Source organism: Hevea brasiliensis, chromosome 8, assembly GCF_030052815.1.
Source record: "Hevea brasiliensis isolate MT/VB/25A 57/8 chromosome 8, ASM3005281v1, whole genome shotgun sequence".
In the NCBI taxonomy this organism is placed as follows: Eukaryota; Viridiplantae; Streptophyta; class Magnoliopsida; order Malpighiales; family Euphorbiaceae; genus Hevea; species Hevea brasiliensis.
Window position 1 is genome coordinate 88,908,513 of NC_079500.1, and position 11,359 is coordinate 88,919,871.

At 26.7% G+C, this 11,359-nt stretch overlaps 1 protein-coding gene across 1 annotated transcript; it reads right to left on the reverse strand.

The window, feature by feature from the left end:
• Window positions 1-274: 274 nt before the first annotated feature.
• Window positions 275-2,491, reverse strand: LOC110651497 (protein NUCLEAR FUSION DEFECTIVE 4-like). The gene has a single exon (XM_021806855.2). The coding sequence runs from the start codon at window positions 2,428-2,430 to the stop codon at window positions 613-615; it is 1,818 nt and encodes a 605-aa protein (XP_021662547.2). The 5' UTR covers window positions 2,431-2,491; the 3' UTR covers window positions 275-612.
• Between the last annotated feature and the right edge of the window lie 8,868 nt (window positions 2,492-11,359).

The window sequence follows — 11,359 nt, forward strand, 5'->3', positions numbered from 1 at the left end:
GTGTAAATACATCCGGGCGCATGCAAGACTTTTCCGGGAAAGTGTTGCCAAAACATTGACAAAAGAAACTTGTTTCAAACTAAAATTCCAAGCCTAACATCACCATGACCATGCCCACTCTATGATCTTCAAAGCAAGAAGTCAATAATGAATATCCAGAGGATCTTCATTGCACATTGCGGTCGCAATTGGAAACAATGAAATGGACAAAAAAACAAATAAAGAAAACATAAATAAACAAATGGATAAACACTTCCTTGTAATAAGAAACAAATTAAGTAATCAAGTGGCCAACCTTTTTCAATATTATTCCAATTTTACAAGAACCTTCCATGGTTAAAAAGTAAGCAATTTGGTTTCTTGCTATTCTTCCATTGACAGTGAAAGAAAAGAAAAATTAAACCATAAAAAAATAGAAAGATAATCCCAAAGTCATCAATTGCGCATCAGAATTCTAAATGAAATTACTCTTTTTTTTTCTGTGTATTGAAATATTAATTAAGCTACACAATACTCCATTTAATGAGATTTCAACATTAGATTTTTCAATAAAAAAATCTAAAATTTTCTCTTTTACCAACACCTACTATTCCTTGTGTTGAAGCCAGAAATCTAGTTAGCTGCCTTCACTTCTGTCTTTCCAACGCCATTTCCGGCTAGAGCCATTTCGGTCTCGGCCGCCTGAGCTGCCTCTCGGAACTTCTTATAGATGTCACTCTTGTAAAATTTTCTTGTCCTAAGCACCAAAATAAGTGACACAAATGTACCAAATACTGTTGCAGCGGTAATTATAATGAAGGATAGCCTGAAGCACTCAGTCCCAATACAATTCAGGTCCTGACCAGGCTGCCTTACAAGTCCCTGAGCCGCCAATTGCTTCTTTGCCTCTCTATCGTACAAGTGCCCAGTAACTCTCACATTGAGCAAATATGACCCAATAGGACTAGCCACAGACCCAAAATTGTACAAAGTAGAGTAGTATTTAAGACCAAAAATTTCTGAGATTATAGCGAAAAGCAATGGCCATTGAGCACCAAAACAGAATCCAATAATGATGGATGCTACATAAAGGCCACTTGGGACATTGAGGGCAATTAGAATGTGACCCACACATGAAAAGAGAAGGATTAAAGTGAGCACTAATGGGCGAGGAAATTTATACTTGGTTAAGAAATGTTCAGAGACGAAACCTGCTGCAACTCTACCAAGATAATTCCATATGCTAACTAGTGACACAAAAGTGCTTATACTTCTTTTAGGGTACCCTAAAGAAGCCCCTATCTGACCCAAGTTGTCAATAGCGGTCAGAGTGCCTCCAATACCACAAGTTGTAGCTATGAAGAGGATCAACATATCAATGCTAAAAAGAGCTTGTAATATGGTATAGTCCTCACCTCTATCTGGCGGCCTAAAAGCAGTTTTCCAGCAAGAAACATCGCTTTTATCATCAGAACTTGTGACTGTGACTAAAAATTTGTCACTACTTGGCGGATCAGATGCTGCTGTTAAGGTGGTGTCTTGCCTTGGCTTCTCTGCGATAATATCTTTCAAAGGTGGAGGATTATCCAAGGCTTGTTTCTTGCTCTTCCAGATCTTGTATTCTTCTATAGCAACAATAGCTAGAGGCAAAAAGAGCAAGAACATAACCATGGCTGCACTACCACCATACTCACTGTGAGTAAAATTAAACCTTTTCTCTACTATGATTATTATCATCAGAAACCCAGCAAGCCCAAGAGAAATGTAGAGAAAATTGTAAAAGACTTTGAGCTCATTAGGTTGGCGAATTACCTTCATGATTCGAATAGTTCTCAAGAAGGCAACAGAGATGGCAGCAGGAAGCCAACCTATGAACAAAATCAAAGCCTTAGAATCATCACCATAAAAGGCATGGTATAATTGGGTGATAATTGCACCGCTAAGGCCAACATAGCCCTTCAAGATCCCAAGAACAACACCTCGGCTTTCTGGGAAGTTCTTGACGCAGGTAACAAGAGAACCAGTATTGGCAAATGCCTGAGAATTGGCACCTATACATATGTACAAGCACATATGCCAGACATGGACACCGTTGATTTTTCTGGTCACGGCTAGCCATATCATGAAGTACCCAAAAAAGTTCAAGACTGCTCCCATTGAGAGAACCACCCATGGAGGCGTGACCTCGTTGATCAGGCCAGAAAGGACACCGACGTTTGCGCCGAGGTCCTTGAAGAAACTAAGTAGATTGAGGGTGCTTTGATCATATCCTAGAGCAGTTTTAATATCACCAGAGTAAAGACCGAACATATAGGTTGCACCAGCCGCAGCCATGATCAGTAATGAAGCGAAGACCATGAACCACCGGCCGGTGATGACTTGAACCGTGAAACTCTTCACGTCAGCGAAACCTGCCATAACAGGAGTAGCAGCAGAGGCAGCAACCAACATTTTGGCTTATGGTTTCGAGAGCAGTTTGTTAAAGGGAAATACTGGCCTGAGGACTCTACTTATCAAGAATCTATATATAAACAAGTAGTTTCAAAACTTCACACATAACGTTGACTTGGAGTAACCATGAGTATTTATTTTTTTAATTATTATATTATTATGTTTGTTTATTTATAATTTCTCATTATCTTATCCATAAGAAAATTGAGAATTCTACTAATCCATGATAATTTATGCGTGGCATATGAGATTGACAGACACTATTAGTGAAGATTTGCCATTTTTGCCAGCAATAAATATTGTTGCTTTTTATTGACCATTTGCTATTATATAGAATAAAATTCTATTTGGCATATAAAGATCTGTTTGCCTGTTGAAAAAAATATTTTTGTAAAATATATTAATTAAAAGCATTAAAAAATATTTAAAATTATGTTTACTAAATTTTAATTATTAGAATATTAAAATAGTAAAATAACTTTTTAATTAATTTTTTAATAACATTTAAAATGAATTTATTTAATAATTTTTGAATTTAAAGAATAAAAATGATTGCCTTCTAGATGGCGCAAGGACAGTTGGCCTTATTGCAGTGGCAAGTCAATTTCATACACCTTTATTATATAAAGCTCTGACTCTTAAGTTGTACATACTTTGTATGCCTGAATTATTGACTCTTATATCAGCATAAGAGTTCAATAGGGAGGCACCTCCTCCATATAACCTCATGTTCCTTTTTAGAAACTCACTATTAAGGGAAAATTGATAATTTAGTCCAACTTAAATAAAAATTAATTGGAAGCAACTCCTCTGTTTTCTTTTTAATAATTTTTTATTAAATTTTTTAAGTAATGAATTAGAAGAGTGAGAACTCAAATTTAAGTTTGTCATGTAAGTGATATGTTTTCAGCCATTAAATTGAAGTAGATTAAGCTAATTTTTTATGACGTTGCTAATTGCTATGTAGTTCATAAAATGAAATGGATCAAATAATTAAATATTAGGTTTGAAAGATTTATATATATGGCAAATTTGCACCTAACAATTAAAATAGACAATATAATATAGTTATTTTCAAATTAAACACCATATTATAATTTATGTATAAGAATAAATATTTTATTTTTTAGAAATTTTGTGAACCAAATATGGTAACATTTTAACATTCTTATATTATGAGTAATCAAATTTAATTTGATTTATCTTCTCATACCTTAAAGAGGGTGAGAAGAGGCCATCTCAAATTTAAGTATATTTATTTATTAACATATATGATAAGAATTTTCATATTTATGGTGAGAGTTATAGACGGAATATATATATATAAAGTTAAATCTCAGAAATGGTTTTACAAAATAATATATTAATCAACTTATTTCAAAATTTAAAATTAAATAATATATTATTAAATACAAAATTATATCAATTATTATTAAAAAAAATTATATATTAACATTAGAGAAATTATATTAAATCATATTATTAAAAAAAAAAACAGATAATTCGCATAATGTGCTGGCCAAACGACTAGTTGTGTTATTGAATCTCAATTTAAAGAACCAATAATACATATTCTATTATTTTTATTATATTAGCCATCCAAAAACTTCCCAAGGGAAAGTTCAAATTTAAAATAATTCAAAGTTGAGACTATCATTTGAATGAAATTATAAAAGTATTTTGCTTATGAATTATATAAGCAACGTGAAAATTTTGTAGTTTGAAAGCTTCAAACCTGAGCTTCCCCACACGTATGCTTCTTCTTTTTTAATTATTTTATAAGCTTTTCTTACAATAATTGATTTTCTGTATCATAAAATTGGCGACTGGCCCTTCGATCATTGTATTTTTACTTCGAATTTCAAATTCAAAATAATAAATATAGATTTTATTAAGTTGACAAAGCAGAAGTAGAAGATTAATAAAATAAAGGATAATATTATATTCTTAGCTTACATGGAATCCACCTTGTAGTAATTTCAATCGTAAATTAAAAAAAAAAAAAAAATCTATCATAGTAATAAGTTTTCAATGCATTTACTAGGGATGGCATTAGATAAATTATTTGCAAAAGTCTGTAAAAATCAATCTATCTAAATTTAAATTTAATTAATATTTTTAATATTTAGATTTAGCTTAAACCTGATTAAAATTTATTCTAACTATCCAAATTTAATTGTTATTACTTGAAATCGTTTAATTTATATATTTTAAATAATAATATTAATAAAAAATATTTTTTATAAATTATATTTTAAAATTTTAATAATTTCATAGAATATTAAAATTCTATTTATTTAAAATATAATATATAAAAATTTATAAGTATTATTAAAAAAATACATTTTATATCTAATTAATTATTTATATAAATAAATTCAGGTAACGGATATTCAAAATTTAAAATCCAAACCCGACTCGAATCCATCACAGATATTATTTTTCATATCCGAATCCATTCAAAATCAGATTATATATTACCCAAATCTATTCTATTAGGGTTTGGTCAGATTGAATACCCACAAATATGACCTGTTGTCATTCATAGACTTTTTACTTTAGTTTTCATTTTTGTCATATATATATATATATATATATATATATATATATATATATATATTTGGGAAATTTTTCTGATATAAAATTAATGTTTTTAAAGTGGAATTATAGTCCTCGATTGCTTTATCAATATGGTATTAAAATTGATTCTAATATCAATGTTAAACTATCAGATATCCAATTCTATAAATTTCACTTTTAAAATTTTCAATTTTAAATGCAAGGAGATACATTAAGATTCTACATCGGTTGAATAAGTGGACAAATTACTTCTTATATAATTTGAACAATTCTACCATCTAAAATAACGTTAGCCCAGTCTATTTTATCAACTATCTACCTTAAATTAGTCAGTGGATATGGTCATCTACACCGTTGCAATGGGGAGTGCTAATTTTGTACTCTATAAGAAATTCAAGTTCTTTTTCCTCTTTTTATAACATTTCTTAAACGTGTCTTTTAGCTTTGATTAGTAAACTAAGTCATAAAAAAGGAGTAATTTAAAAGAATAATAATGTTTGAATGTTATTTTTTTAACTATGAAATAAATAATATTTAATTATTGAATTACTAGATTAATAATTTATTTATTTTATTTATTAATCAATACTTTAATCTTGATATTATGCCACAATTGATACATTTTTCTTTTTTATAAATTTATTAGTCAAGCATCTATATATAGAAAATTTGTTTTTGTTCCAAACAAAAATATGAATTTAACATAATATATAAAAGTTTATCCATAATATTATTTCATAATAATTTTTTCTTTTTAAAAAAAGAAAAAAAAAGTTTTTTCTTTTGTGTGAACAACATATTGGTATAATTGAGAAGGCAAGTTAGAGCAAGTATCAAACAGATCATTACCAATTAGCATTTCCCCTTTCATCATAAACATCACCATCACCTAATAACATAGGTAATTGCTAAAGATTATTGTTGATTGAACTTATATTTGATTGCCCATCTGACTAATAAAATCCCTTAAATTATAATTAAATTCTTGAAATATAGCAAAATTTATAATTCAGTCTCTGATTTATGTTTTAATAATAGTTTAATTTTTAAATTTAAATTTTATTAATAAATTAAATTAATCTTTATTTTCTAAATCAATGGTTAATTGTTTTAGTCCTTAATATTTTATTAATATAACAAATGCCTTTATATTCATATGATAATTAATGATATAATCCAAGTCAATAATCAAAGTATCTCAAATTGGTCAATTGATATGTCAAAGTGAATGATGCATGGTATGTGTTAATAGTCATTTAAATGGACTTATTGCCTTGGAGATTGTTCCATTCCAAATTGTTGGGTTGATTTGTCGTCATCGTCGTCATCATCATCAAATCATTAACTTTATATATGAAAATTAAATAAAAAGGTATGTAATTAATTAAAAAAAGTGTTGTTGATTAGAATTTTCTAAAATTTTTTATTAATTTAGTTATTATTTTATTATTAATTTAAATTTTATTTTATTAAATTAATTAGTTATTTTATTATTTATTAGTTTTTAACGAGAAATTCTTACATAGATCTAGTCTAGTAAAAATTCAATACATAATAAATATGATAAGACTCGCATATAAATTAAATGAGACATATATATTTATGCTTCAAATTCATAATTTATCTTAGATAAATTTTTCTTGTTACAAAATTCTTAATGAATGTATAACAGATAAGGCATTATAGAGGAGATTAAGAAAAAAAAAATTGCATCATTTTAGCATCACTTGATAGATGTGATATGTAGCATTAGGAGTTTGTTTGGGTTAGTTAATAGATGTGATATACATGTACTGAATTAATTGATACTTAATTAGTTGTTCTCAACAGCCTTCCTTCAAGGAGTTCAAGCAACAAGGAGGAGTTCAAGTTTCAATTATTAGACATATAATAATAGTTAAGCAAACCATTCATTGAGATTGTTAATCAATTAAGCTAATCACCATGACGTTTACAACATTGAAGATGTCCATTTGACAATTGATAATTAATTTGAAATTTTCTCACATTGTATCATCAGGCTATCAAATTCCTATAAGACAAACTATGAATAAATTCTTGGAATACAAAGAAAAATGAAAAATAGATTTCTAAATCAAATGCATATATATATATAATTAAGGACATTTATGAATTATGTTTATACTTCATTATAAGAAAATACATGTATTGGAAACGGATTTACCGATGAATTAAAACTTTGTCGCAAATAGTATTGATTAACAATGGATTTATCACTAATCTGTCATTGATACTTTATTAATCAGTCGTTGATACTTTAGCGACAAGGGTATCACCGATGGACTAAAATCGATCATTGAAAGTTATTTTTTAAACTAGCGATGGATTATGATCATCGCTAATAGGCGTTAGTGACAGATTAGAGATGTATCCATCGCTAATCTATATCATCAATGATGGATTAGTGATGGATCTGTCAATTCGTTACTGATGTCCTATTTTTAGTGCTTTTAAAAAATTTAAAAATAAAAAATTAATGGGAAAAAATTATATAATTAAATAAAAAAATTAAACAAACAATTGTGAGAATAAAATTTAGAACTTTCTTGATTCTCACTGCTTTAATTTTGAGTTTAATCACCGGTTAAACTAATTTTTCATCAACATATAAATAATTATGCGTATAATAAATAATTTATACTTAATTAGTAGACATTAATGATACATTATGTAATTGTAATTACTTCAATTAAATATTAATTTATGTGAATGAATTGTTTTTTATGAAAATTGGAGAAAACAATTTAATATGATGTATATGAAAATTATAATATATAATGTTATTTGATCATGTGGTAAAATAAAAAATAAACAGTAGATAGAAGAGTTCATTTTCTTTCCTAGGCTTGTGGTTATATATATATAATAAATGTGAAGTATAATGAAATTAGTTTAGAATTTACCTTTCTTTATTTTTTAACTTCAATTTAAAAAAAAAAAAAAAATTCTTAAAATTTAAATTTCTAATCTCTTGCATCATATCATTATGTCATTAACCCAATCACATTGTTAATTAAGTCAATCACCCATGATAGATATATATACCATCATGTTTTTGTCCTTATATAACTTTAAAAATTTTAGGAATATCAAAAATATAAAAATTTATGTTTTACCCTTCATTGTTATCATTGTATCTTAATAATTTTACCCTTCATTGTTATCATTGTATCTTAATAATTGCATCAAATATTTAATTTTATTACTTTTTATTTAAAAATATTTAAAATAAAAATACTAATATTTGAATTTTTAATTTTATTATTAACAAAAATAAAAGTTAGTGTTTTCATTTTCTTTAAAAGTGAACTACTTAAAAATGTCTATTTCATGGCCACATTGCCAATATTTATATTTGATTTGTTTTTTCAAATTTAATTTATCATAGAATCAAGACATAACAAACATGATAAAATTTAAATATTTATGTATTAAATTTATAAATAAATTTTTTTCTTATGCACATTATAAATCATCTTAAAAAATATGATAGTAATTTTTATTACAAATTCTATTGTAATTATAATTATGAGGATAAATTAAATTTCTTATAGTTAATTAGATATTTTTCTTTTTTATTTTAATTATAATAATAAAAAACTATAAAATTTGAATACTAAACTTTCAACTCCATGTGCAAGATTTTAAAAGTGTACAAAACACTTACGAAAATAAGAGTGATTAATATGACTAAATGATTGGAAAAAAATTTAATACCATGAATAGAAAACGATATTTAATGGGATATTAACCATTGTTATATCATTAAGAAGAAAAATTATACCACAAAATTGATGTATGTATAATAGTTTTATTATAATTATTGATTGTGATGGATTTTATTGTGATCAACATGTTATAATAAAACCTTTGTATAAACATTGATTTCATAAAATGAAATTATATATGCAATGATTTTATTATAAATATTAATTGTGGTAGAATTTCACGTAATTTTATTATAACCGTTATATTATAACTATTTTATGTATAATAATTTTATTATAACCATTTATTATGGTGAGATTCTACATGAATCCCATTATGATTTATGTGTTATAATAATAAAACCGTTATATGTATACCAATTTCACAACATAAGATTATATATATAATGATTTTATTATGAATGTTAATTGTTGTAAAGTCCCGTATAGATCCCATCATATTCAACGATAACAGCAAAATTATTGTATGGACATCAATTTCACTAAACTAAATTTCCATTAAAAGACCAGTAAGCCTTGGAATTTATTGCCCACTTGAATACATAAATTGAAAAGTCCTTTCTCTCTCTCTCTCTCTCTCTCTCTCTCTCTCTCTCTCATGGGTAGGTGCAAACAAGAAGCTGTGTTATAGTGCTGAAGCAACTGTTGAATAGTCTGTGAAGAATGGTGTGGCCAAAGAGTAGAAAGCTTTGGTTACATTGTACCAATTTTGCATCATTGTAGAAAAAGAAGCTAAATAAGCTTATGTTTCACTTATTTTTCTTTATTAGCTTTTTGCCCTACTTTAGTCAACAACTGGAATTCTCAAGCGTGCAGCAATTACTTTCCAAAGTTTGCTTTTGATAATGGAAATGTCACGAAAATGAAAAGGACAAGCAATCTTTCACAGGGAACGATTACAGTGACACAACAAATTAATTCAACGATGATGAGGGAATTGACTCTTAGAATAAAGAAAACGATTATCATACCATTATAGTCAACGATCAGTTCATTAAAAAAAAATCTGGTAAGGATTTTTTTAAAAATTATGTTCGTTACAGTGTGATGTAATGCAATTAAATTTTTTAATAAAAAATTTGATTGCTTTAACGAGAGTTGATTTAGTTTGTAAGATTCAATCAGTGTTCTTATTAGATAAAAAAATTTGATTCTACCAACCATCTTTCCTGAAAAATAATTTGTAAACTTTATTTTAATCTCTCAATGGCTTCCCTTAGAATAAATTATTTGTGAGAAAAAATTTAATTAAATTTTTACACAATTATATTTGATTTTCATTTCTTTGAAAATGAAAATATTTTTAAATTAAAAAGAATTAAATTGTTTTATTTTAAATATGAGAATGGATAAAAAATAAATCAACTGAATACTTAATTTTTTTTATCTTTTATCTTTTTATTTTTACTCTTATTTTTATTTTAATATATACATGAGCAACGTGACAGCTGCACTTGCTAAAATGCAAAGCGGTGAGTTTTGTATTTTTTTTTTTGCTTTATTTTATTTTAAAATTTTGCAGCTCGTCTTCAGGGAAAAACCGGTAAGGGCGAGCTACTGTAATGTTTCTCGAATTTATATTTTTGTATGGATAATAATGGAGAAAAGGAGATTCATCTTTGCAACGCAAGCATAAAAAAAAATTCTTAGTCAACATGTTTACACGCATTTACAGCCATCTTCTAGATAGGATATTATATTTTAGGGATAAGTATACCTTAATATCTTATGATTTGTGTATTAAATAACATCGATATATGCTGACGTGATAAGTCTTCTTGTACTCTTAAGTTAGCATGACAAGTGATGCACACTTATTTTACTGTATAATCATGTTATTCATCCAATATTAAGTCAGAAAAAATGAAAAAAAAAAAAGAATATGTTGATATTTATTCTCCTATTGTGAGGAAATCAATTAGCAAACTGGTAAATACAGCCAAATAGGCGAGATCCACTAGTCACCCTAGTTTAAGAGCATAGGGAGACTTATCATGTCATATTGATGCCGTTTAATAATTTTATCTTTAAGTGTTAACAATATAATAATACAGGCTATTAAATGTATTAAAAAAAAATCTCATGTCCTTATTAATAAAACGTGCAAATCATATGGTATTAAAGTGTATTTATTCTTATATTTTATTATTACAAAATTATTTACAATTAATATGCTTAAATTTTATCCATATTTTTTTAAAAGGGATAAGAGAATGAAGATTCAAATCTAACATTTATCAAATGAGTAACATGCTTTTAATCACTAAATTAAATCAAACTAAATAATTTTATCCATATTGTTCTATAATCAATATATATATATATATATATATATATATATATATGAACCACTGTATGATGGGGAGATTTCGTGTGTGACTAGATGGAGTATCATGTGCAAGTGCTTGCCTGTTATTGTATATTAAAATAATTAAGTCAATTATATTACAAGCAGGAAAGAGCATTCAGTCGGTACGGTTTCAAATATAATTGAAATTAAAAAATTAATTTTATTAAAAATCTCAATCAAAACTGAACTGAATTTAGAAAAAATAGAATTGAATTAAAGTTAATTGGTTTGATTCAGTTTGAAACAATCA

Bases quoted from the DNA above. Each gene is read 5' to 3' on its own strand.
- LOC110651497 (XM_021806855.2), bottom strand. From the start codon at position 2,430: ATGTTGGTTGCTGCCTCTGCTGCTACTCCTGTTATGGCAGGTTTCGCT.